The 27,535-nt window shown below is 43.8% G+C and overlaps 1 protein-coding gene across 6 annotated transcripts in view; it reads left to right on the top strand.

The window, feature by feature from the left end:
* Window positions 1-27,535, top strand: part of FYB2 (FYN binding protein 2) — a 438,738-nt gene that overhangs the window by 195,696 nt on the left and 215,507 nt on the right. For all 6 annotated transcript variants that reach the window (XM_085602511.1, XM_085602512.1, XM_085602507.1 and 3 more), the window contains exon 5: window positions 20,734-20,831. In XM_085602511.1, coding sequence (XP_085458637.1) covers window positions 20,734-20,831 — 98 coding nt within the window. The remainder of the gene's footprint in view (window positions 1-20,733; window positions 20,832-27,535) is intronic.

The raw sequence follows: 27,535 nt of genomic DNA on the forward strand, positions 1-27,535 counted from the left end.
CCGGACCCAGGATCTTATTGGACAATTCTCATTAATGGCATCTACATCGTCCTCCTACACATCATCAGTGCCATCCAAATTAAAAGGATATTGATAAAATGCTTCACCCAGCTGTCAGTGCTAATGATGATGCCATGTCCATTTGAATGAACACGCCTACTCTTATTGGTGTGCATAGTTTTTCAGAAAGCGCCTGAATCTGTCTTTGCATGCCACGGGATACATGATGGCACTATATATCGCTATGAAAGGAAGTGTAACCCTAGTCTTGATCATTCCTGGTCCAGGGGGGGTCTGTGAGTTGAAGTCCTTATCCCTGACAGGCAGAAGTGAGGCTCCTGCACCGCTGGATAAATGATGGTGCTATATAGAGCTGTAGCAGGAAGTGGACCCCTTCTCCTCTGGCCATTTCCTAGTGCAATGCCTTCTGTCACTCAGTCCTTACCAGCAACAGGCTGATGCACGTCTTTAAACTTAATGTGGCTGACGATAGGGAACCAATGAACCGAGATCATGTAAGGGAAGTGAAAAAATTGAAATGGGACTCAAATAGTTGAGTTTTCAATTTGGACAGTCTAGCTATAGAAGAGGAAGGTGGAACCAAATAGAGCATTACAGTAATCTGTGTGGGAGAAAATAGCTATGTTGGCCATAGTTTGAGGCACAGCAAAGGGCAGGAGTGGGATTTATAGAAGTTGAATGGTGAAAATAGGAGGATGAGATTGTGCTAATCTGAGAGGAGAAATTGAGTAAATGGTCAAAGTAGAAGCTTAAATATCTGACTTATGGTACCAGAATAGGGACAAATGTTGCACTCACAGGCCATCAGTTGGAGGACCAGATGGAAGGTTTCTTGCCCACTATAAGAAGCTCTGTATTTGTTGGGGATTACAACTTGGCAACCTCTAGCAAGCAAGAACAAACGTTTACTGGAGAGATAACTGCTGATAAATCTCATCCGAGCAGGATCCGATTGCTGTCACCATACGCCATGATTGCGAGGCCAAAGGAGCAAATAAAATTGACCGAAAAGGTAATGTATTGATTAGACCGGATTGGCCTCCGGGGATGAACCATGCATAACGAGCTAAAGAAGGATCTGTTGGGAGGAAGCTGAATGGCTTGAGTGCAGTGATTCAAATACAAGCAAATACAGGCTAGAGGGATATCTGCACAGCCAATATCCATGAAACAAGATAGTATGATCTCATGAGATACTGTGCCACAGGCAGCTGGCAAATCTTCGAGTACAATGGTGGCAATACATCCCTGGTCAGCCTTTATCCTTGGATCATCTAGAGTGGCCCCAGGGCCTATTCCGTATTGTGGGAAGAGGGTGATACCCTGATTGATAGGAATTGAGGATATTGGCTATCAGAAATTTTAACAACTGGTTATTTGTTTTCTTTCAAGAATCTTGATATAGAGAGGAAATGGGTCTATTTGGGGTAAATGCCGGACAAGGACTGCACTGTAGAGGATACTTTTTAGAGAGGAAACTTAATGTATGCTTCTTTTCTGCTGTTACTGTGGAGTAGAGGGAAGGGTGTCCTATTGCTCTTATTAAATTAGTCAAAATGTGTTTGGAACAGAATGCAGGATGTTCATAGCACAATGGTCCAGAGGAGAGCCAGAATTGATTGATTGATTGATTGATATAAAGTGATGCAGTGTGGGTCCAAAGACTGAGGGGAAAGGAAGGTGAGCTGCAAAAGGCGGTGGTTGGCTGGGTGATGCAACAAGTCCTGTGTGAGTGGAAAGCATCCTGAGTGCCTAAAGAACAGCAGAAATTGACAACGTTGTCATAAAACTAAGCCAAGAGTGCACTGTGTTGTGATTGAAATGGGTCAATGGATATATTACAGCAAGTGATATTGGGAAGCAAAATGACTAATTTTAGGATATCTTTAGTATTGTGGGAAGCAGTGGAAATCTTCTAGGCATAATGAGAACATCTAACTAAGATAGTGAGCCTCTTGTGTTCCTTAAGGATGAGATGACGATTGTGCTTGGCTAAGGAACAAGCTAGTCTTAGGCTTTTTTCTCTTTAGAGAGGTGTTTCGATTCTTTAAGGTCAGAGTACACCAGGTAAGTCTAATGAATTGATGATCAAAGCACTTACCTGCTTTCTGATCTTAAAGGAAGACAAAGGGAGTGTCTGTCCTTAAGAAGTGAAACTTTAAAATTTGATGGAGTAAGTGTATACTAGTGCCTTTTGTGCTGTAGGAGAATGTGAAACAGTGGCAGAGGGATAGATACTGGTTAAAAACTAGCACTTAATGATTTATCCATACCAATAGAAGAGCATGGTGAAATAGAATCTGGTCACATGGAGCAAGAAATATGTTGATAATTTGCCTGGTGGCATGCCGTCTGATTGCTAGTTGAGAAATACCTGAGAGAGAGCAAGAATTGAGAACATTATGGGCCTCTGGTGTGGACCACAGATCAAGCTTGATTGTTGACGTCTCTGACTATTACTCCTCAGAAGAAACTCTGAAGAAGTGGAGTTAGAAAGTCTGCAAAAGAAGGTAAAAAAGCTGGTGCCTGAGCCTGGTGGGCTATAGACTAAAGGCTTAAGCGTGCTAGTAGCTTAAAAAATACCCTTAAGGCTGAACATTTCTGTGTCAGGAAATAGATAAAAATGAGGTTAGGACAAAACTATAGAACATTTAAAGATAATGGCAAAACCTCTGCTGTTTTTTAGGCATGAGAAATGGGTGGAGTAGTAGTGTGGAATAGTTGTAGGTGCCCAAACCATGGGTTGAAGCATCGTGAGTCTCAAATCAGTGAAAAACCGAATATCTAAAAATGTATTGTCCACCGAGTGTTTAATTTCCCACAAATTTTTCAATAAAGACATGGTGTTAATCATAGCAAATTGATTAATGTATATGTGGAAAGAGGTATGAGGTGTGGCTACACCAGAAGACATTTTGGCGGGGAGCACAAAGGAAGAGGAGCGCTTGCTTTACTAACTATAAAGGGTGTCCTAGTATCCTGTTGCAGATGTGGTCAGCTTTAAGTAAAACAAACTGACAGCATTTAGATGAAAAATTGAGGGCGAGCTTTTGGAACAAGAGTAGACAAGTCAAGGAAGTAGCCCAATCGAGAGAAGAATAGACACCATGGCAGGCACATGTGTTCACTATATACCACTCTGTCTAATTGCATGCAGGTGATAAGAACACAGTGCTTGGGATGCTGTATGCACAAAACAAGGTGTGTTGCATCATTGTGATTTTTTGTTATGCAACACTATGTCCATCACCTTGTAGTTATGCCATTATTTATTGCCGAGCAACTTACTAATATGCATGACGTTGGCTACTCTCACACACTGGGCACATGCATGCATTTAAGGCTTATCAGGACCAGCCACATACTTGTTTCTTCACAAGCAATATGCGTTATAATATCTGCATTGAAACAGGACGTCTTGCTTTCTTCTAAGTACTTCATACACATCTGCATTTGCTACTACCATAAATGATTTGCTCTTTTCAGCACATACACTGGTTTTGATACTGAGTCCTTGTGTTCTCAATATCATAGGATGCAATGTTGTGAGGTACTACATGTGTTGCACATGAGTAAACAAGTATGTGTCTGGCCTTGATAAGCCTTACATGCACAGCTTGTGCCCCGTGTGCGAGTGTATCCAATGTCAACATTGGATACACTCTCACACGGGGCATATGCCATGTGTATAAGGCTTATGAAGGCCAGCCACATACTTGTTTCTTCCCAAGCAATACACTTTATAAGATTATTACCTGCGTTGACACAGGACGTCTCGCTTTCTTCTAAATACTTCATACACATCCACGTTTGCTACTACCATAAAAGATATACTCTCCAGCACCTACTGATATCCTGGTTTAGATTGCTCTCTTTGCAAGCTATGGGTGAAGTTAGATTAAGTGTGCCTGACTATGAACTGTTTTGTTGTGCTTCTCAGCTTCTATGGGTGCATAAATGGTTCTCAAATAGTCCCTCACCCTCAAGTCTCTGAATATTTTATCTTCTTTCCCACTGAGTGACCTAACCAGAGCATTTATTGGTCCCAGTGCTAAGCAAAATAAGTTACCAACGTTACTGAGAATTGCAAAATGTTGTTCGCGTAGATGCTGTAACTGGACTGGAAAGAGAACCTCCTAGTCACTCAATATACTGATAGAAGAACTCTCTGGGATGCTTTTTCATCATGGACAAAACAACTAACCACAGACAGCACACTGGATTTTTAACTGTGGCACACTTTTTTTAAAGACTTGGGCAGAGTCCTTTTCTTGCTATGAAGCGCAAAGACTACCCGCGGGACAGCTTGTGTTATGCAGAAGAATAGTAAATGAGATCTGCTCTATATAGAGTGTAGAAGCTCACGAACTTCTTGGACATGCAGTTGTGCGTCACTTACCTAGACTAGGTATTTTAAGAAAATAACAATATTATTTTAAACCCTCACTAAATTGATGGAAATTACTCTAATGTATTTGAAGGATAAATGGAAGACCAACTTCGTTTGGATTGGCTGTATTGAAGGATTGAAACTGATACAAAGCTGTGCCCCTGAGATCTTGAGACCCCTGGAGATTAGCAAGGTGTATACAGCGCCATGCCCTCCTGCAGCAGATGTAACTCCTGTAACATTCGATTCTAGCACAATGCATGTTCCTGTAGCATAGTACCACACTTTAGGGCAGTGGTGCCTGATTATTTAATGGAAATGACAGCCAGGAAGGACTTCTCAGGCTGGAGCTATGCCTATTCACCTTGACGCCTTTCCTCTAAAAATGGAAATTTGTTAATGAAATTCCTGGGCTTGGCACTGGTTTTAGGAAAAAGAAGCATTGCTATTGCTAGGAAATTGACTAACACTCCTGCACAAAATAACTGGGTGAAAGATGCCAAAAACCGGGCCAAAATTCAGAATATGACTTTACATATGGAGACAATGAAGAACAAATAAGGCCATTCGTTGGCCCAGGGATAGAAGGAATATTTGGAGAACTTTGAAGAGGAAAATAATTAAAATATTACATGGGAAGGATTGCATGCCAGAAGGCAGTACCACTTAAAAGATGGCTATTTCCTTGGAGGGAGCTGCTCCAGAGCCCGAGTCACTGTCGATATTGTAGATTTCAGCATCTAGAAGATCTTGCATCAGATGACCTAGCCTCTCATGATAATTACTAACCTGACCACCCGTGGTTAAATTAAATGCCTGATCTTAATGTGCAAGTTTAATTTAGAGATGAGAGAGTTTGGTACTTTATTATGATTTTTGGAAAATGCGACTGTTGGACTGGGCTTTTTTTGCAGGGTTAATCTCAAACGTTTGCCTTTACCCTCCAAGTCTCCTGAATTTGTTTTTGTTTGCCTTAGGACTCTGTGCCCTTCACCACTAATAACTAGTGCTAAAGTGCTTGTGCTATCTCCTTTAAATATGGTAGAATTGTCTTTCACCCAATTGGCACATTTAATTTACTTTTAAGTGCCTAAAGTGGAACTTCATGTACCCAGGGCCTGTAAATTAAATGCTGCAAGTGGGCCTGCAGCACTTATTGTGCGATCAACTTAAGTAGCCCTTTAAACCCGCCTCAGACTAACCATTGCAGCTCGTGTGTGTAGTTTTACACTGCCATTTCCACCTTTTCAAAATAAACATTTTGCCAATCTCAGACCATATCATTACTTGACTGTGGATTATGGTCACTAGAACAGAATAATTAGGTAATGTATTGCTTTTGTAAGACTTGTAGTCTTGTACGTAACCTGTTATTTAATTTACATAAAGGAGTTTTGTCTCTGGCGTGTGTGCCTATTATCATGCACTTTATTAATAGTGGAAAGGCTTTGGTTACATTAAGAATACTTTAAAAACGAGGACAAAAGCTCTTTATCTGAGACAAAGGTTGCATTGCTTTCACTTAACCTGATCCGCAAGCGAGGGTTGTGAAGTACTTTGATTAACATCAACCATCATTATGATGATACTGAAATGACATCACTGCAGATCAGAGCATGCAGACCACGAACTGGCGGAGAGGAATGCTTACAGTGAGTGCTACATCGGATATTAAAGGGTGGCTGGGCTTAATTCGTCAACAGTGCTCTCTGCTACTGCTGCTCAGCCCTTCTCAGGAGAGTCCTCATGGTGCCCCTAAACAAGCAATGCCTGATACTGTGCATCAGCCACAGCAACAAGTAGGGGAGCTGTGGGTGAGAGGGGAGATCCTGACCTAATCTACTCCTTGGAGGCAGTGCTTGATTTGTTAAAAAACAAAATAAAGAGCAGTTGCTCTCGTCCGCTTCCACCACGCTTTGCCCCTGCCATGCTGCTATGACAGCAACAACACAACTACTAACCATGACACTCCTATAAGTGTGACAATTGAGACTAGCGGTACCAATGGCTTGGGTGGCAGGTAATAGTCCTTTTTAATGTATATTAAAATAATAATTAACTATTGTTGTGGTCATCAGTAAATTAGCCAGACAGCGCCACCTTGTGACAGACTGTCACAAGCTACGGTGTCGACAATTAAATGCTGGTGCCAAACACCAGAAATCACTGGCTCAAATTAAGCACTGCTTGAAAGATGGCTCTGGCAGGGATTCCCGGAGCGGCTCCATCTTCCCTTCCAGAGTCTCTGCTGTTAAAGACAGTTTAGAAGTGTATGCACAGTCTCGACCGGAATGGGCTTTTATTTCCTGGGCGTTTCCCTGATGGGCTGGAGCCTTTGGAGGCTGGTTTTGAAAATCCAGGGACCCTCATGGTGCCTCTGTCATTTCCCAGGTCCCTGAGGTTAGTTGTTGAAGCCATGGAAAGGCTTCTATAGAGAGGAGAGGCAGAGAGAAGGCGATCAGAGATGGAGGAGAGAGAGAAGACAGATGGGGAGAGGGAGAGAGAATATTTAGGTGGGTGGAAAGAGAGAACTTGCACAAAGACTAAGAGAGAAGGGCTGGTTTGATCTTTTTTGCCAGGGCTGCTTTTGATTTCCCAGCCCTGCCCTGTGCACAGCTTCTGCAGGGACTGTCAGTATGCAATAAATGGCACTGCAGGAGGGACTGAAAAATTCACAGCATGCTTGTATAGGTCCTACATGACTATAGTTGCATGTCTTTGTAGTGTTAGTTACATGAGAAACTGGCACTATAATTAAAATAATTGTCTTTCATATTTATTAGGGCCCCTCAGCTTTGGCCTGGTACTTCCATCTGAAGTTGCCGGTAATTAGATTCATAGTACCCACTTCTCACTTCCCGATCTTATTTTAAACAAACAAATCAGTGGTCGAAGAGGAAGAGTGAGCTATAGGTAATATACTGTCATTCACATCAATGTGTGCTGTTTATTGAGGATACTGAATTTATTATTGTTCAACATATCCAGGCAACAGTATTTATGCACAACAATCACTTTAAAAAAGTAGGTGTAGCCTGCCCTCACTGTCGATGTATAGTTTTGTGTTTGTGGTGGAAACTCCTGTAGTTTTGACTTTCACCCCCTCACCCCAGTAGACCCTGTGCATGTCCATGAGATCAGGCTCTCTCCCTTAATGGTACAAGCTGTAATTGTGGGATAGTGCATCACCCAGTGACATTTTCGTGGTGCCTGTGTCTATCCACTTTTTACCCAGCATTTCCTTTATTTAAAGGAAATCGGTGCAGAAAAGAAAATAGTTCTCTTTACCATTGTCCAGCATCAGAAGTGAACGGCATTATCAACTTGTCCCTTCAGGAAGCTGGGGTCCCAGAGGCCTGGAAACAGGCCAAGATTCTGCCTCTTCTAAAAAAGCAGTCGCTAGATCCACTTAGCCCAGGGAATTATCGTCCCCATTATCTGGCCAAGGTGTGTGAGAAGGTGTTGAATAAATAACTCACTGAGTTCGTTGAGAAGGAGGGCATTTTGTATCCGGCCCAGTCAGGGTTTCTGGCTTCTCATAGTACCGAACCAGCCCTGTTTGAGGTCTCTGAGGCCATCCGGGAGTGTTTGGATGCTGGCGGGAGGGCAGCATTAATTCTGCTTGACCTCTCTGCAGCGTTCGACATGGTCCCACATTCGCTACTCCTCAAGCAACTTGATAGGATCGGTGTGTCAGACACTGTTTGCGGCTGGATTATGTCCTTTTTGGAAGGACAGGTCCAGCAAATCTGGCTTCCACCGTCCTCTTCCTCTCCCCAGTCAGTGACAACGGGAGTCCCCCAGGGGTCCTCCTTTAGCCCCCTTCTCTTTAACATTTGTTACACCTCTAGTATACCTTGCCGAGGGCTTGGGGGCTAATGTGATGGCTTACACTGATTACACCTAGCTGCTCTTCACCTGGGAAAAAAATGCGGACTCGGTGTCCTCTGTTCAACATTGTCTTTCTTCCATTTTCAAATGGCTGGCAGCCGCGCAGTTAAAGTTCAATGAAGAGAAGTCTGAGATTCTCCTTTTGGAAAATTTCTTCCCAATTTCTGAGAATCTCTCTGGCCACCTGAGTTCCCCCTGCCCACATCTACAGGAAAGCCAGCCAAGAATCTGGGGGTGTGGTTCAGTGAGAGCCTTTCCTCCTCGACTGACATCAAGAAGCTGGCCGGCAACTGCTTTGGTCTTCTCAAAACTCTAAGGAAGTTCTTTCCTCTCCTACCCCAGGCGGCGAAGGAAACAGTTACTTGCGCACTTATTCTGTCTTGGCTAGACTATGCCAATGCTCTTTACATTGGCATCCGGGCTACCTGTTGAAAAAGCTCAAAGTGGTCCAAAGTGCGGCACCCGGACTTCTGGGCATGTCCGTCAGGAATAGCATGAGACATCACTTGCGTTCGCTTCACTGGCTTCCTGTGGCCGAACGGGTCAAAATTAAATGGTTAGTTTTGGCCCATCGTGCTCTTCATGGCCTCGGCCCTGCCTACTTACAAACACGTTTCTCCTTCTATGCTCCCTCAAGACAGCTGCAATCTGTCTCTACGATTCGCCCAGGTCCCTCACTTCAAATACCAGAGGCTAGGGGGCAGCTCCTTTGCTCAGAAGGCTGCTGAAATATTCAGGACCCAGTGGTTTTCAAGAAAAACCTGAAAACACACCTCTTTGTTTAAAGACCACATTTCCACCCCTCATTGCTCCGCGCCGGGACACTCATAAGTATCCGTGTGCGCTACAAATATAAGTAACATAGCAGAACATCACTAACTAGCCATAGACATTCCAGAATGTTTCTTTGAAAAAAGTTGTTTTATTTATTTATCGTTTTTGTCATATACAGTCAAGTGCAGCATGAAAAACAGCATTGAAATGCAATATAAACGTTAACATTACAGAAGGAATAAAGTAAAGAACTGTCAACTAATTTAGAAGCATAATATCATGCATACAATTGATTGTGATTGCTTTGTTCTTAACCGTATGAAAAGACAGAACATGACCAACATTTTAAGTGCAGAAAATAAACACCTTCCTAGAAAAACCCTAGGAAATTTATTTGAAAATTCTCTACACTCCTTCCACTTACTATTCACACTTAAAACTGGATATGAACTATTGGGGTCAAGCAGAATGCCAGGTTCCCCACTGGCCCCACCATCTCAGAATGCATGGACCAGAAATAGATACATAAAGTTTACATCCTGCTTCTCTTCCTTTCAATTCAAGGAATTGTTTACGGTAACCCAAATAATTATCCGGTTCCCCCTTAAAGCTCTGTGGGTGAATGTCTGGCTCCTCCAACTCTGTGAATATTTTCACACAGAACACATTCACCCAGCTGTCCTTGTTGATGATGGTGTAAGGAGATCCAGAATCCACTACTAGTGTTACTCATCTACACCCTCTGCAACCTCATGTATTCATAGAATACGAGGATTCTCTGTATCAGAACTAGAAGGCTCATCCTCCTGATCGCATTCCTCTACAATACACTAAACAGATTTAGATTTGTATCACACACACAAGCAGAATGCCCTGTTATTCTGCATTTAGAACATTTCTGACTCTGGGCAGGACACCTCTTATCATGGTCTAGATGAGAAGTACTCCCACATCAGTAACAAGTCCCCTTCAAATCAGACCTTCTTGACCTAGAATTCTGTTTCCTTACATTCTTCTCCTCTTTCTTAAAACCTTCTTGGTTATTTTTCTGGTAAACTTTCTTTTTGACAATTTTAACCATTTCCTCGCCACATGTTTTTTGCTAGCTGACACTACAGCTTTGGCGCACCTAGAGGTAAGCTCAGACATGCTAATAATGGATGTGACGTCTTGCAAACTAGACTCTCCATGGCCTTACACACTGTAGGGGCAAGATATGCATGCAAATCCACCAAGGCATGTGTGAAAACATTCACTTAGTCTCAGAGTGTTTTTTTCTCTCCATACGATTGCACTCTATGAGACAAAGAGGGCCAAGGCAATGCAGAAGTATTTTTTTTTCTTCCTGTCCGGTGTAATTTTCTTACTTTTAAATGTGTCAATGTAATTAAGGAAATCTTTCCATTATTCCCACTTCAAACCATTCATCTTCATCATCCTTCACCATGAAGGGTTGTGGTATGTGAAGATTCAACTAGAATTAATGCAACCTATATATTTAAAACCGTCACCTGAAAAGATGGAAAAATAACAGAATTTGTCTCCCCACAGTATTATGCAATTTGCGATGTGCGTATCACCGGAATAAAAGTAGTGTGCACCACTAATTCCTGCTCGACGTTCTTCCCTTTAGGTGTGCGTGTCGGCATGCAAACGGCAACAACGTGAAATTGAGCACTAATTGCTGTGTCTGCCCCAATTCTAGATGGCCAACACAATGTGACGGCACGTGCTCATGCTAACACCGAAGCCATGACAAACGTTTTGCCGATATGCACTGTGACTGCAGCAGGAGAATGCCGGGCCCAGCAGAGTCACAGACTAGTCTTCCCCCGGGGTCATTTGCGCGAGGGTAGGGTCAAGGGGTGGAGTTAGGGGGTGGGTATATGAGCGCAGGGGAGGAAGGGGACTTCCTCTTCCTGCGCTCGGCACCATCGGGAGGGTTTAGCAAATGCCACCCACCCGCCCTGCAGTTGAGGGTTGGGTTTCGGGGTTGGCTACAGCGTGCCAGTTTAGGACAGGCTGCGGGGGTGGTGGTACTTTGGAGGGGTGGGGGGAGTCATTAGCGGGCACACCCATCCCTCGGGGGGGGGGTGGGGGGGGAGAGTGAACGAGGTGGGGGTATTGGAGGCGTGAGTGAAATGGCCGAGGAGAGCCGGGAGGATGCAAGGAGGTTTGTGGAATGGTGAGGAACAGAAGGTGCATGGAGTGGTACAAAAGGGGAGTGGGTGAAAGGAGTGAAGGATGGTAGAGTTTTGTGGTAAAGTTTATTCAGATAATGTTTGGTTATTGTTTATGTTGTGCAGCCTGGTCCTAATAAATGGCCTTTTACGCTAAAGACACGGTGTGGTCTGTTTATTGCGCGATGCTGAGCGTGAGATGCAGGCTGCGGATTGGTTCCCACGAGCAGTTCCCTCATGGCTGCACCCAGGGCTGTAATGGTTTTCCTCAAGTGAGGTGCTGCTAATGCCTGCAAAATGCCCCATTAGTGGCCGCGGCAGTGTTTGCCCTTAAAACAATTAACCTGCCGTAAAAATGAAAGTACTTGTGGAATTGTAGGTTCTGTAACTGATTTCTCTGTCGTAAAGGCAGTGTGGCCACAAACGAGATGAGTGGCTCCAGTGCTTAATTTGTAAAATATGAAGTCCAGGTGCTAATTTTTTTGTAGTAGGCCACACCCATGCCCCCTGGCTCCACCCACATCCTTTAATGGCTCCACCCACATCCTCAACTGGCATGGCTGAAAGCCACATTTAATACCCAATCTGAATTCCTACCTTGGGAATTTCATGGTTGACGCGATACGTGTGGTTTTCCAAGCTCCTTGGAAAGGATATCTTTATAAAATCAAGGCAAAACTGCAAAAGACGGGCTGTCATGACTTTTGGAACCAAAGATAATGAACTTTTTCTGACCATTAAAGTCCTGACTCCAAACTAATTCTGATATGACTATCTACTTATGTTGGATTTTGTGTCTCCCCAGGCTTGACCCTAAACTGCCCCGGACCAGTCTATTACTAAAAGACAGTAAGATATATGACATTATAGACATTCACAGACAAGCTCTTAGGTGAAAATCCAGGGTGAAGAGACAATACCTAAGCTCAATTGATGCCGTTTCTTTAAAATCAAACAAGCAGCAGCTGCTGTGTGTCAGTCTCCAGTACCCGGCAGTTGTATTATTCGCAGTTAAAGGCTTCCCCACTAATTTCAAGCTACCTAGTAGTTGACTATGTCCTCAGGTTCCGATGCACTGTACGGAATGGGGGCAACCCCCATGACTCACCTCCGCCTGTAGTTGCAGCTTGCGTGGAAAAATGAATTCATTTTGGCTACAGGAAACTCTGTGGAGGGAAAACGTGTTCGATTAGAGAATCATTATTACTAGAAGCATTCTGTTGAGGAACTCCCTAGACCTAACCAATAGGGAGCTGCTGAGCTTACGTGACAGTTAAAGGACATTAAGAGTCCAGCCTTCTTCTGCTCCTCAAGGGGCTCTCTAACTTGCTGCAGGGGGAAGGCCAAGCCGTGCTAACTGCAGAAATAAAGACTGCTCTTGGAGAGCCTGTTTGCTTTTTTTTTATTAGTGAAAGATTAAAAGTTGAAATTGAATCGCCAGCCAGCCAGGAGTGTATGGGTTGGCGAATGGGTGAGGCAGCGCAGCACCAACGAGTGGGAAAAGTAAAGCTGTCTCACTTTGTGCATGTATTTTTGAAAAATTAAATTCACCACCACTGCCTCCTGAAAATAAATTATAGCTTCGGCCCTGACAAAGTGCCGTTGCTGAGAAGCTGAAAGCACAGCCACAAATTAAGCAATGGACTTTAATATCTAGAAGGCAGGCTTCTATCAAATAAATCTAGTTCTAGATATAATGCTTTGGCCTGGATTAAAGACAACCCACCATGAGCCTAAAACGGTTTTGTTTCACATGCTAAAAGTAAATGGAGGCAATATAGATGGTGTGACGTACATAATAGGGCTAAATAAGGGATGACAAAAACAATATGGAAGTCATTAAAAGAAAAATTAGAAACATAACCTGGATATGACGATGGACTCTTAAAAGAAGTATACAAATACCCCAGTATTCATAAAATGATGGTGCTCGATTTAGAAAAAAATCAATATGGGCCCAAAATACCTAAATGACTGGCGTTTCCACCTGGAATCCTTTATTAATAAGAATATCATGGATTAAACGGATATGTTGCTCTAACCAGAATGGAAGTAGATTACTAGTTTTTTGTGTGAAATACACTGAACTTGTTAAAATATATTATCCAGCATACCTTGTACAGAGGAATACATGATGAAAATATTGGATATTAAAGAGCTGTATAAATCAACAGTCCATGTCAAAGGGCTGCAAGCAGTGAGTATATTTATACATGGTGGATTAATCAACTACCTGAAGCATTCTGATAGTAGATTGAAGCGGCGTTTAGGCTGACGTATGTCTTCACCAGTGCAAGCAATTAGGACCTTGTTTGCTTCCTCTAATGCTGGAGTATTTAGTGTCTGACTTGAGAGACCCCAACAACAACGCGTTTGGATTATCAGAAAAAAACTATTCATGGGGTGTTTTTCGTAAAGAATTGGATGTTAAAAGCCAGAATCTATATAAATGAGACGCTGTTTAAATCTGTACATGTGAAAAATAATTTATTGAAATTAATGGAATAAGCTTGCCGAGCACCAATATATGTTGAGCATTCGAAAATCCCCAAAATACACATGCTTTTGCAACTAAAAATGTCATACTAATAGGCTCCAACTCTGGGTTCTTCAAGGTGAGTCGCTCATCGCCAAATGTATTAAGTATAGCGCAAAACCATATTGATCTTCAAAAAAGCTCTATATAGGACTCGAAACCATGGCATCAGCACCTCTGAAACAGAGGTCTTTTTCCTCCGCTGTCCAGCTCCCAAGACCTCGCAATCCCTGTGTGACCTCCTGACATTCTATGAGCTCAGAGGAACACTCGAGCCCAGGAATGCACGAGCCAACACAACACTTGTCAAGATCAATGTTCCCTATGAAGAAAAGTTCAGCCCTTGGAGGGAGTGATATCCAGTGATGGATCCTAGCAGGTGGATCTCATCAGATATGTGAGGAAACAGCTGCTGCACCGATCAGGCAGGCATATGTGTACAGACTCAAGTCAGTGACCCAGTATGCCAGAGAGGGCTGCTGTGAAGGGACCATTACTTCCATGCAGATTGAGGTGTATCCCGTGGGTGGAGTAAAGTCTGTAACCCCATATGTCAGGGGGGGTGCCATGAAGAGAATTTTACTGCTGTGTTAATCAGGCCATAGCCTGTGGGCATTTGAAAGTTGGGAGGACCCCATATGACAGAGGGGGCCATCATAAAGAGCAAGGTTCATGATCTGGTTTAGCTGATGCCAAGAGGAAAGGCTTCTGTGGTGACCTGAAAGTGGCTGAGCCCTAACTAAAGCATCGGAAACCAAGCAATAGCCCCTTACCTGTGAGAAGGATCAGAGGAAATTACAGTGACACCGAAGGGAGCACCATAGGCGACCAACTGCTGCTCCTGCAAAGTAGAGTGCGACTCACTACCGGAAGCCACTACTGACCTTCGCAATGTACAAGTGTGGAATGCTCCTGCACACTCCAGTAGAGCAACTCCCAACAAGAAGGGCTAACTGGTTTGGCCTCATAGCCCTATTGTCTCCGGTACACTTTTGTCTTAGGATCAACCCAGTTGCTCAGGGCCAACAGTAGATCGGGCCCGAGACATCATGAGTAAAATGTCTCCACTCCTGCGGTGGAGTCAAATAGCTCCTGCTTGCATCATGGCCATCTAAAAAGGGTTCTGACATTGACAAACGAAAGAGAATACAATTCCCAAACCAGTTAAAAGAAATCCAACAAAAAATGTAACCAGCAAATACACAGTAAAAGTTCATAAGCAGAGCGTTAGATAAGAGTGTTAAACTTTTAGGGCAAAAGCACCAAGAAAACAAAAAGCAGCAATCGAGTCACAGGTCTCAGTTCACCGCTATCTGGCCTTAATTTTAAAGACACTAGATAACAACGGTCAAAGTGTTTACCTTGTTTCTTAAAAGTATGTTTCTGGGGATCCAAGTCCTCTAGTGGAGAAGGCAAGAAGCTGTGGTCCCTCACAGTCTGGTATGCCACCGTCAAGCCTCCATTGATTATATCAGTTGTAGTGCTAAAAGGTCTGATCAGGGCAAAGCAGGATTTCATGGTCACTAAGGTGAGTTCATCTCTGAGTATAGGTGCTTCCTTGCCTGGGTCCAATGTTTTACCTTTGGACTTAATCAGTTTTTGAATCACAAAAACCTTATTCTGGGTGACCATGGAAGCTGTACAGCTCCACAAGAGTAGGTACATTTTCTGCAAGGGCCCACTTCAGCTTTTTTCTTCATAGCATAATCTCCAAGTCAAACACGCTTGCATGTCTTGATTGCTGAGACTGCACCCTCCGTGGGGAAGCCCCTGCTGCTTGTCCCAGTCCTTCACTGCCAATCAATTGCTGGTGTTGGGAAAATATTCCTTGTCATTTCTGCATTCTTCATGTCCTCCAAGCATGTTTCTAGGCACCAGGTCACTCACCAGCAAGGCCTCCTGCAAAGCCTTTACAGTCAGTGTATATCCAGCACTGTGAGAAGGGTGTCCTGATTAAGTTTTACCCAGAGCCGTACTACATTTATTTTATTTTTATTCTGGACTCCCTTGCTGCTAACAATGAAAGTTTCTCCACTTGCACTTTTTGATGTCTGCTATTGTGACCTATTGTAGGACATTTAACAGCAATGCTGAGAGTTGGTTCAGTGGCATTTCCTTCATCTGTGATGGATGATCAAAGTGCAGCTCTGATTATTATGTCTAGCTTTGAACCAAATAGCCTACACTGCTTGTCAGGGCTCTAGTTCATGTATTACTAAGCATGATTTACAGAGCATATCCACAAGGTTTCTGATAAGTTTTGATGTTTCTTTATTGCCTTTTGTTGAACTTGGTCCTTTTTGCCGGGTCATCCCAGAACATTTGCCTTCCTACTTAAATTTTTCTGACCTGTTGTTGGTGGTTTTATGACTCTGGGCACTTCACCACTGCTGATCAGTGCTAAAGTGCATGTGCTGTCTCTTGTAAACTTAGTAAGATTGGTCTACACCTATCTAGCATATTTAATTTACCTGTAAGTCCCTTGTACAGTGGTATCTCATATACCCAGGGCCTGTAAATTAAATGCTACTCGTGGACTTGCAGCGCTGCTTGTGCCACCCATCGAAGTAGCCTTTCAAACCTATCTCAGGCATCTGCCACTGCAAGGCCTGCACATGCAGTTTACTGCCGCCGTGATGTGGCACAAAGTGGTTGCCATGTCTGCAGGTTCCCTTTTACTACATGTAAGTCACCACCAAGGTACGCTCTAGCTAGCCCTATGGGCAGGGTGAGGTGTAGGTAAAAGGTAGGACATGTGCCTTAACTGTGTGGCAGGTCCTGGTAGTGAGAAACCGCCGATTTGGTTTCTCACTGTTGTAAGGCTGCCCTCTCATAGGTTTGCATTGGGGATTCCCTGATATGTGCTTCAGTAGTAATTTCTGATCTGAGAGGGGTAGCGTGACCATGTTTGGTATGTTTGGAATAGCAGTAGTAAATCCTGCTATTTGGTGAAAGCAGATTTATTATTACTGTTTTAGAAATGACACTTTTAGAAGTGGGCATTTCTGTGTGCTTATGGGCCTTTGTGCCCTGCCTGGATGAGTATTGACTGTCTGGTTCTGACTGACTGAAGAGAGGGGATGTGCATTCACTCTAGATAGTCACAAGGGGGGTTGAGGTGTGTCCTGCCTTTCCTGGGTGTCTCCAAGGCACCCCCCCTGTAGTGTGTCTGGGGCCTAGACTGGAAATGTGAATGGGGGTGTTGTGCACTTAAATATAGTGTTTTGAAGTTCCCCCAGAACAAAGACATTAGCACTATAAGTACACGGGCTGTGACCCCATGAAAGGGAGAAGACACTGCATGGATGGCACCTGTCCAGAGGACTGCCAGGAGGAACCACCTTTGGACTGGACTGCTGGAAGTGCTGACCTGCTGCCTGTTGGGCTATGGGAAGGACTACCACTTTGCCTAGGGAACTCTTGTCCTGGCCTACCTTTGTGCACCTTGCTGTTGTGCCCCAGTGATCTGCTAGGAGGGCTGCTTAGGCCCCTGGTCTATGTAAGTAGAGCCTTGGGGAGCATTTCAAGTTGCCTTTATTGGTCTCCATGGTGGAGACAGGCTAAGCGCTGTACTTTTCACTTGAACTTGTACAACAGAGAAGCATGCGAGGAGCACTGTTCAGGAAGTCTCTGAGCTAGCGCTCACAGCGCTGCTCTTGCCTCATGTGTTCCTGTGAAGGGAGGGAAGAGCTGAGGAAGGAGGCACTCTCCCTCTCGCCTTCTTGCTGTGTTTTTATTGGTACCGGCAGCCGGGGCTCTGATCTGTGGCCCCATGCTGCCCACCAGCCCACAAGCTGCGAGAATGCCCGGCTGCTCCTCAGCATTGTTGGGGGCAACGCTCATGCCCAACAGGAGGTGGGGACCAACCGCAAAGGGAAGCTTGAGCCTAGCGTGCTCGCAGCAACCCAGCCAAAATAGGAGTTTGCAAGGCGGGAAAGGGTCAAGGGAGACATTGCTCCATGACCCATCTGCCAGGGGCATTGTGCTGCAAGAGGAGCACCGCGGGAAGCAGAACGCATCTCGTCCCCCTGCTGCAGCGAGCCCAAGGGTGAGGGTAAGGATGGAGACTTATCTCTGTGTTAGCCGGGCCCTGAGGGCTTGACTAGGATTCTGCTGGTGGCCGGCCACAGGCCTCCTTTCTGCCATGCCCCGCAGATGTGGGCTAATGAGCCCAGGGGGGTGGTACCAAAAGTAACAGCACAAGCCATTGAGTGGTAAGCGGGACACCCAGTGAGGCCTACCCTTCGCGTGGTTTGTGAACGGGCCCCACTGTTGTTTTCCCGTTCCAAGGGACAATTTTAAGACCCACCCCGGTGCATTTGTAGCACCGGAATTACTACCTCATTTTCTGTCGTAGCTGGGCCGATGGCCCAAAGGCCTATGAGACTAGGAGCACCATACACCACGTAGTAGGAGTGCCGGTGCTACTCCTCGTGATTGCCTGACCTGACTTCTTGATCCCCACACTAAGGGGGATACATGGTGACTGTTAGGTGGCCTGTGTTTACAAACAGGCCCTTCCCTGCTGGGAGTGTCTACACTAAGGTTCATAGAGGGATCTGTGGCTATTTTATGTGATGCCTGACTCTAATTACCTCATGTTTGTGCCCTGATATTATGATGTGATGTTGTTGTGCATATTTTGCAATTGTCAGGAAGGCGCACCTATGGGTTCACTGATGGTGTTTATACATAAGGTTGTTATGATGTTTTTGAAACGTGCACCCTAGCAGCATTGCTTCAGTGCACTACATGCGTTGTGACAAATTGCCCGTTTGACAAAGTGATTTGTGTGCCCTATGTGACATGGTGGCACAGTGATCTATGCGATTGTGATCTAATGGATTCTTATGAATAATACATAGCATATTTTTATGTAACCTTATGTGGAGTCTCTTAATTGGTGTGCCTAATGTGTCACTGTTGTGTGAATGTATTGCCCTAACACTTTAAACATTGCCTCTGGGATAAGCCTGACTGCTCTGCAAAGCTATCAAGGTGGTGGTCAGGGGTTATCTCCCTACCCTTGCCCTGACTTGGGTGGTGGGTTCTACCTGGATTGGGTGCATACCCTAGCCAACCAGAAGCCACATTTCTAACACTTCTCTCTCTGATTTAAAGATTTTCTGTTGGCTGGTACTTTCTATATTTAACTCAAATACATATGAATCTTTGTAGTCGCAATTCACTCTGTTTGACAACCATTGCAGTCTGCATTGTTTCCACAGTGTCTCATTTCTCTGAAATAAGGGTACTCCATGTTTAATACAATGACAAAAAAATTATAGTGAGAAATCTGATAAGCAACACTGGGACTTGAACTGGAAATGCCCTTGATGAAGAGACCTGCAGGGCAGCAGAGAGAGTATGTGGCCTAAGAGATGGGGCAATCGACCTCCAATCTGGGTAACCGGGTTAGAGTCTCAGCAATGACGCTCAACATCTTGTGATTCTGGGCATATCTCCTAATCTCCCCATGCCTAACAAAAATGAAAGTGTCCTTATGTAACACAGCTGGTGCTCCTGTAAAGCGCTCTGATACCCGATACCTTCAGGTCAAGTTCACGTGATATAAAACTCCGGAAACCCCCCCCAGAAAATCATTGAATTGGATTCTAAAACTAAGTAAAAACTGTTGTTAGGACGCAAACAAAACTCTCCGTTTTTGTGATATTTAAATTACTTTTTAAGCTGCTCTGTTCAGGACTGGGTTAGTTTCAGAATCTGTTTTATTTCAATAAATGTCAGATGGCCTTGCTTGCCTTTTGTTATTTTCCTTGAGAAAGCCTACATGAGTGAAACTGTTGGCGTTTAAATAAATAACACTTATTTTTGGAGGTATGGGGTTCTTTTTGTCCATTGCTTTTTAGGTCCTTCCGGTGTATTAGTGCATTGGAATGTTGCACACTCCAGTGAAGACAATAGAGTGCTCCTTGCTTCTAATGGTTTGTAGAAGCCCGGAGAGCAACATTACATTGTTTGTCATTTCACAGCTGTTGCTGTGCACAAAGGCCTCTCGAAGCCTGAGGGGATTTATATCAACTCTGGCTCTGAGATAGCTTTGTTTTTACAATTTAGAACATGGGGGCAGAACGTTCTAATAGCCTTAGAGACCTCTGTAGGGGCAACATCCATTACAACGCAGTCATTACATCGCACTGCTTTTACAACGCAACTCCCATTACAATGCATGCCATTACAATGCATGCCATTGCAACGCATTATAAGGTAAGTAATGGAGATTTTTTTTTGTTTTAGGGTGGGTATGGGTTTTGGGGTAGATGGGGAATAGTAATTTTTACCCCTACACTATCCAACACTTACCCTACTGTTGCCCTAAAAGTATTACGAGTTGTAATGGTATGTGTTGTAATGGTAGTTTTTAAAAATGCATTGTAATGGCATGTGTTGCAAAGTCATGAGATTTAATGGTGGTTGCGATGTAGAAACCGTGTTGTAACATCATATATTCCTCTGTAGGGGTTCTACTGGCCTTTAAAAGCCCGCTCCCTTGTTATAGGCCCTCACCTTCGGCTCGGGCCTTTAACGCTCAAGTGGGCCTTTAATGCCCGGTAGAAGGCTAAAAAAAGAAACTGAGTTCACAATGCAGAGGTTCAGTTTCCAATATTTATCTCATGTGCTCATTTTAAGCTTCAGGGGCTCACAACTTAATTTTCTCATTAACCAGTTCAGCTTTGTGCTGCTAATTTCTATCTGTGAATTGTATTTATAGTCTTGTGTCCTCTGATTGCGCAATATGCGCTCTGACATTGCTCTTACATTTACATCCAGCTTCCACAACATACTGTGCTGGCAGAAACCCCTAAATTTAGATAAAGTGGTTGCATTACCTTTGATTGATTTTGATACAGTAGAACCAAAGCTGTGAATATTCCAGCAACAATGCTTTTTGTAATGCTTGCATTTCTTTGATTTCGTAGCATTGACCCAGAGGAACCAGAAATGTATGATGACATCTTACAGGTAAAGGCGGCCTTAAACACCGTGGATGGAAGGTCAACAACAGAAGACCATCACAGTAAGTGCTGTCTTATAAAGGTGGAATATGATAATGTCACTAGTGCACTTTACTCAAATTATAAGTTCATCTTGAAAAAAGAAGTGGTATCATTTGAAATTTAGGACGGCCGCTTCACAAAAATAGTGCACACTCGGAAGTCACCGAATAAAAATGACAGCCTTACTATGAAACTGATTTTTCTAGTCGTCCTTTGATTCTTCGTTCATACAATGCACTGAAAACTATCGACTGCTACCGTGTATACATTTTGATAAATCTGGAGGTTCAACCAGGGCTAAAAAGTGGCAATATGTGTATGCACGTCCTCTATAAAGCCAATGGCGATATAAATGTTGTGTTTAATGTTGATGTGCTGAAATAGATCAGTTTTAAAAATGGTTAAAAAAACGTTTCGTTTTCTTTTTGGAGGGCATATCTCCATTTGACTTGGATATTTAAATCAGGGAAAGGAACATGAAAGTAAACCACTGGTGAACTAGCAACACAGTTTGCACATTTTTATAAAAAAGACTATAAGAGTAACTTACTTAGATAGGTATTGGGAGTTGTTTTCCATTTGCAGCCCTCAGACCTTTCTGGAATTCTGTGTGGGGAAATGCTTTGTTGCCAGCATGGCAAGGGCTCCATTAGATATGAAAATGGGCATATATGTGTGGGCATATCAGGTTGGCCAAACAGTGTAGATTTTCTGCAAGAATTGACATAAGTTTACATTTATATCTGAGTTAGGTATTTTTAATACACTGTGGAATACAATACTCTCATCCAGTGAAGAGGGAATAACAAAAGCAGAAGATAAGCGAGTATTCCGAGATAGAAGTCTGGTATCATGATGGTTATTAATGAAATTTAGAGCCGGATAGGCAAGAGAATCCTCCATCAGGCAAAGCCTCGGATTGAGTTATGTCACAGACAGTCCATTCTGTGTCCTCAAGACAGGATCAGTACACTACATGAGCAGGTGAGACATGGGAATCAAATTAGTCTTGTAAATGCGAGACTCCCCATGCAAGCATGACATGCGTTTGTGATTACCTGATATGCACGCACCATTTATATCCAGTTATATCATGGGGTCTTTAGGTTTTCATCAACTATTATAAATCTGAAGAAATGTCATCCTTAAAGCTTTTAACAGACCCATATGTATCTCTCACAGAATTAAATTCTCATACTGTTTCTAGTTAGGACTTTGTGGTCTTGTCCTGATTTTGCTTATTTATTTTAAGGTTCAGAGCCCTGAGCCAAAGACTGACAAAGATCACAATTTTCCAAGATGTAGTCAAATAACTTATCCATGAAATGCTTTTTTTCTCTCTCAATAATTCTAAATGTACTGAACAAGTCCACAAATTATCCTTTTCTTTTAACAAGGATGAAAGACACAGAGCAGGATGACCTCCAAGCAGGGGTGGAGGAGCGTTGCCCCTATGGCTCAGAGCCAGCAGTAAAAAATACAATGATTTTTCTTTATTGTTTTATTTTTAAGACGCTGGCTCAACCAGGGCGGCCAAATCACACTTGCACTTATGGAGTGCGACGTGCACTCCCTAAGAGCCAATGTGTTTTTGGCCGGCCTTCTTAGGCTGACCAAAACACACATCAGAACTTGGGTTTCTCTAACCCGGCTGTATTGAACAGCTGGATAGGAGAAACCCCAGACTCCATGATCTGAGTGGAGCATCTTTGCAGCCTGCCCAGGTGCATGGGAATTCGACAGGGAATCTGTGATGTAGTCACAGTGCCTGCTGGGACAAGGAAGTCTCAACACCGAGTCGAGACGTGGGCGGTGTCTGGCCGCAGGAAACTTAAATGTTTTTATTTTTTTATTATTATTTTAGACAGTCATTCGCCTCTCATGCACTCCCGCCACCCCAACACTTTTTGTATGTGGTGGCCGCTGCTGAATCAGTGTTTCCTCAACTAGAGCGCAATATCAATGAAGGCTTTCTGCTTTTTGGTATTGGAATGCTTTGACCACAATGTCTCATCTTTTCACATATGCGTTGCAGATGTACTTGCCCAATGTCAGGGCCAGCTTTATCGCTGGTAGTTCCCTGTTCAACAGTCTTTTTTGGTGTGACCCCCCCCCCTCACCCCCCCTCCCCCCCAATGGCCCCGTGCTCGACGAATTCCTCCACTCTACCTTCACCAGTTCTCCCTAATCACCTTAAAACCCCCTTTCTCACATACATTTAATTTGCTTTATAGCACTACTCATACTAGTGTAGGGTGTCAGAGCACTTTACATCACACACACTTTATACAGAGGCAATGAATCCTACATATGTAATTAAGCCTATAGGAAAGGTTACATAACACAATGAGGATTACAAGGTGTAGGAATCACGTCATCTATACTAGTAGGCTGTATATTTTAAGTTTTTGGCCTGGAAAAGCATAAACTCAGGATTTAAAATGTACTACAGTGGTTGGGGGTTGGCCTTTCTAATAAGAATGTATTTCTGCCCAAACAAACTATTTTTTGGACCATTAGTATAATGAAATACTGGGGGGAAAACTAACCCTGGGCGTAGTTTGAGTAGTAGCACTACGCGTAGCTACACAAAGTACACTTTGAACTACGTACAACTACGCAAATACAAAGCGCAGGGCGTAGCTGTTGGCACTATGTACTTGTCTGCTGTGTGCAATAATTGCAAACCGCATCTTGCACAGTGCAAGTTATGATAAAATAAGTATCTGTCTTTATATGCTAAAATGCATATAGTCATTTCACAAAAGTGAAAATGATAATTTAGCAAGCGGTGAGAGAGTTGATGATTTTGGGATCCTCCCTTACCTAGGGAGAGAACCAAGTAGATGCCTTGAAAAGAAAAAGCACATCTTGTTGAACGATTCAGTGGTGGTCTCATCCTCTTAAGACCACCCCAAGCACAGTTATTTATTGGCAAATATACAATCCCAACCAAAGGTCCTGCAAAGCATTATGGAACGAGATTAGCAGTGGGCAGTGAATATTATAGTATCCAATATCAAAATAATTCTACAAAGAGCTGTAGTTCAACTAGTCGTTACTAGATGTCCCTCACGAGTAAAATGCAAAAGCTTCATGAAAGGGTTTCCATGCTTTTGCATTTGACTCATGAGGGACATCTAGTAATGACTAGTGGAACTGCAGCTTGATGTAATAATAATCCAGAGGTCTTCAGTGCTTGTTCCCAGGGTATGTAACTTTTTTGTCTCAACTTTTCAGTCAGTTGCGGTCTTTTCACAATGGGGCCTGGAACTCTTTTTGTGTGGCTTGCATCCCTACCTACATGGGTGTCTCCATGATACATTCTTGCTATTTGAGAGAGTAAGAACTCTGGCATGACTGGTCTGCCATCAGGGTACACCCATACATCATCCTCTGCCCTCCTTTCACAACCTGATTTTATCCAAATTTCCTTTGCGCTTACCTCCACCTCATTCTGCAACTGTTTCACCTCATCCCATGTTTCTAAAGCTGAGAATAACATAAGTTGGCAGCTGGTTTCACTCGTTTCAATTTTTCTGTTCAATGACACATTATTTCTCGCACAATATTGAGCAATCTGGTCAGCATATGGGTTGCCTGCTGTCAGTCATTTCCTGACTGGTGAGCAACACACTTGACCACTGCTATTTCCTTAGGCAATTGTGTTGCTTCCAACAATTCTTTCACATTTTTGCCATTGCTAATTAGGGATCCTGAAGAGGTCAGAAATCCCCTCTGCATCCATAACTGGCTGAAGTCATGCACAACCCTGAAACCATATTGACTGTCCGTAAATATGGTTTTCTCTAGTTTTTCCCAATTTAGCATGCCTTTGTTAAGGCCACCAATTTGGCTACTTGTGCAGACTTGACTCCCGGTAAACAAGGTGCTTCAACAACCCTAGATACCCTGCACTGAGTCCTCCTCCCTCTATTCTCAGGCAGGAGCCTTCTACAAATAGCTCATGAACTGGCTCTTTCAGGGGCTCCCCTTTTATATCAGGGCGGTGCTTAGTACACCTCTCAAAAGAATCTCACCTGAATGTGGAACATAAACCTTAACTGGATGTCCCATCACGATTGGCTCACTTTGCTCCAGACCCATACCGGTAGCAGCTACTGCTTTAAAGCAGCCAGGTAAAGCTGAAGCCACAGGATCCAAAGTAGCAGAAAAATATGCTACTGGACGTCTGCTTAATCCATGCCTCTGAGTCAAAACTGAAAGCGCACAACTCTCTCTCTCTCGCAATAGAATAGTGCAAATTCCTTTGTATAATCAGGCATACCTAAAGCAGGGGCCTCGCACAGACAATTTCGCAATTTTGCATATGCTTCCACACATTCATCGTTCCATACAATCGGATCCTTCGCTCTTTTTCGTGTCATCTGAATCAATGGCTTTGCTAGCAAAGAAAATCCTACAATCCACTGTCGACAGTACCTAACCACTCCGAGAAACATTCTTATCTCTCTTTGCGTCTGCGGTAAATGCATTTGCTTGATTATTTTATTTTCCCTCAGGGGTCACTTTTCTCACTCCCCTTTCTATTTTGTTGCCCAAATATTTGACTGCTGTCCGACAAAATTGTAATTTCTCTGGAGACACTTTGTATCCTCCGTCAGCCAAATGGTTCAGCAACGCAATTGAATCAGTAACACAATCTTCCCGTGATTTTGATGCCACTAGTAAATCATCGATATATTGTACTAGGACTGAACTTCTGGGTATAACTAATTTCTCTAGACACTTTTTCAGTATTTGATTAAAAATTGAGGGACTTTCTGTATGCCCTTGAGGAACTCGGCACCATGCCAAGATACAGTCTTCAAATTTAAAAGAAAAAAGATACTGGCTGTCTGGATGCAAAGGAATAAAGAAGGAGGCTTGGCACAAATCAATTACTGTAAACCAACCTGCATTCAGGGTATCTGATAAAGAATCACTGCTGGATTTGGCACTCAGGACAACAGGGCACCACCATTCTATTGATTTTTCTCAAATCCTGCACTATCCTGTATTTTCCACTAGGCTTTTTAAGTCCTATTATAGGCGAATTACAAGGACTACTCATTAATCATTCGTCAATTTCTGAAGCTACTCCTGCTTTCACCTCTGGACTCATTTTGTATTGTCTGGTGTTGGGATAGACTGCACCTTCTTTCACTGTCACCTTCACTGGGTCTACATTCGACATTACTCCCTATTTCTTTTCCAGTGAAATCCCCTACTTCTGGGTTCACGGTTGTTTTCAGTTCTTCTGATATCGAAGCCGTCTACACAAAGACTCCAGGATTCGCAGCAGGCTGGCTGCTGAATGCCCTCATCACCGGTGACGACTATCAGTCTCGGAGCAGATTTCTGGTTGCGCTTCCTACTCTTGTGTGGCCTCCACTCGTCCTCCCACCTGCCCTGTGTATGCAGAACTCATGCAAATTCATAATTTTGAGCAGGCGGTACTGCCACCGATCAAGAAAAGACCTGCGATCGTTGGCGACCCTTCTCACAGGCATGAGGAATGAAGAGGGATTATGTATGCCCTCTGCATGATGCTCGCCGGTAACTGGTGGTTGTGACCGGCACGATCAGTTGCTTATTTTTTGTGTGTTCTTGGAAAGACTGGCTGCCCCCTCAATGATTCTCAATGACTCTTACTGTGACTGAATGCTGGAGCATATGCTCACTTAGATGACCTACTCATACTCAGTGCCCCATCACCGGGTTGCCGCGCTTGTTTTTGAAGCCGACGCCCACGCTTGAAATAGCTTGCACGACACGTATTGCCAGAATGGAGTCGCCTGTTTCTGCTGATTTGCATATTGGACTGCGCTTGACTTGCGAGTCCGATCTAGACTTTAGTTCGTGCAGGACTTGTTTTGGATGGTAGGGTGTTTTTCCCCTGGCTCTGATGTCTTCTTTGTGGAACACCCATTTCGTTTACCTTCTCTGTGGCTCTCTGGCATCCATTTTGTCCTCTGGTCACGGAATCTGACCCTGATTCCCCCTCCCCGGTCTCTATACTTGGCTGGGCATTGAAAGAAAAAATGGGCTGATCCCACACTCTGCTTTTGGTGGCCATCTTGGAATGGGCATGTTGACTTTATCCAACACAACGGGGCTGGGCATAGAATGAAAATTGGGCTGGTTCCACTCACTGCTTGTTGCTGGTTTTTCCCCTGGTTCCACCCACTGCTTTTAGTGGTCATCTTGGAGTGGGCATGTTGACATTATCCCACACATCTGGCTCAGAAATTATCCTCTTAACACCATCTGTCATTATTCCACACATATGGCTCTGAAAATATCCTCTTAACACCACCCATGTTCCTCTGACAAGTCACTACCACCGGACAATAGACACAATTTTAAAATGGAGTTAACTCCTGATCTCACAGGATCCAATGCTTTCTTAAGGAGAGCACTCCGAGGCTGAGGATTGCTCAAGCGAGCTGTAATCCTTGTTTGACCTCGCATCCCGTACATCGGATCCCCGAGCCGATATCGGAACATTCGACCCATGCTGGGAAACCTATCTGAATGAGGACTCACTGCCAGTGGCCGGGATGCTTCAAGAAGGGACAGGAGAGGTGCCCCGGCAGGTCGTTTGTTTTTGCCGCATCCCTGGATCGATGGTGGTGACTGCGGATCAAGGTGAGACTGGGCCTTTGTTTTAGGGTGTGGCTCAGGTGGCACTGCCGATGGGTGAGGGCTCGGCTGGCTGGAG

The sequence above is a fragment of the Triturus cristatus genome, chromosome 4_2 (assembly GCF_964204655.1).
Source record: "Triturus cristatus chromosome 4_2, aTriCri1.1, whole genome shotgun sequence".
Classification (NCBI taxonomy): domain Eukaryota; kingdom Metazoa; phylum Chordata; class Amphibia; order Caudata; family Salamandridae; genus Triturus; species Triturus cristatus.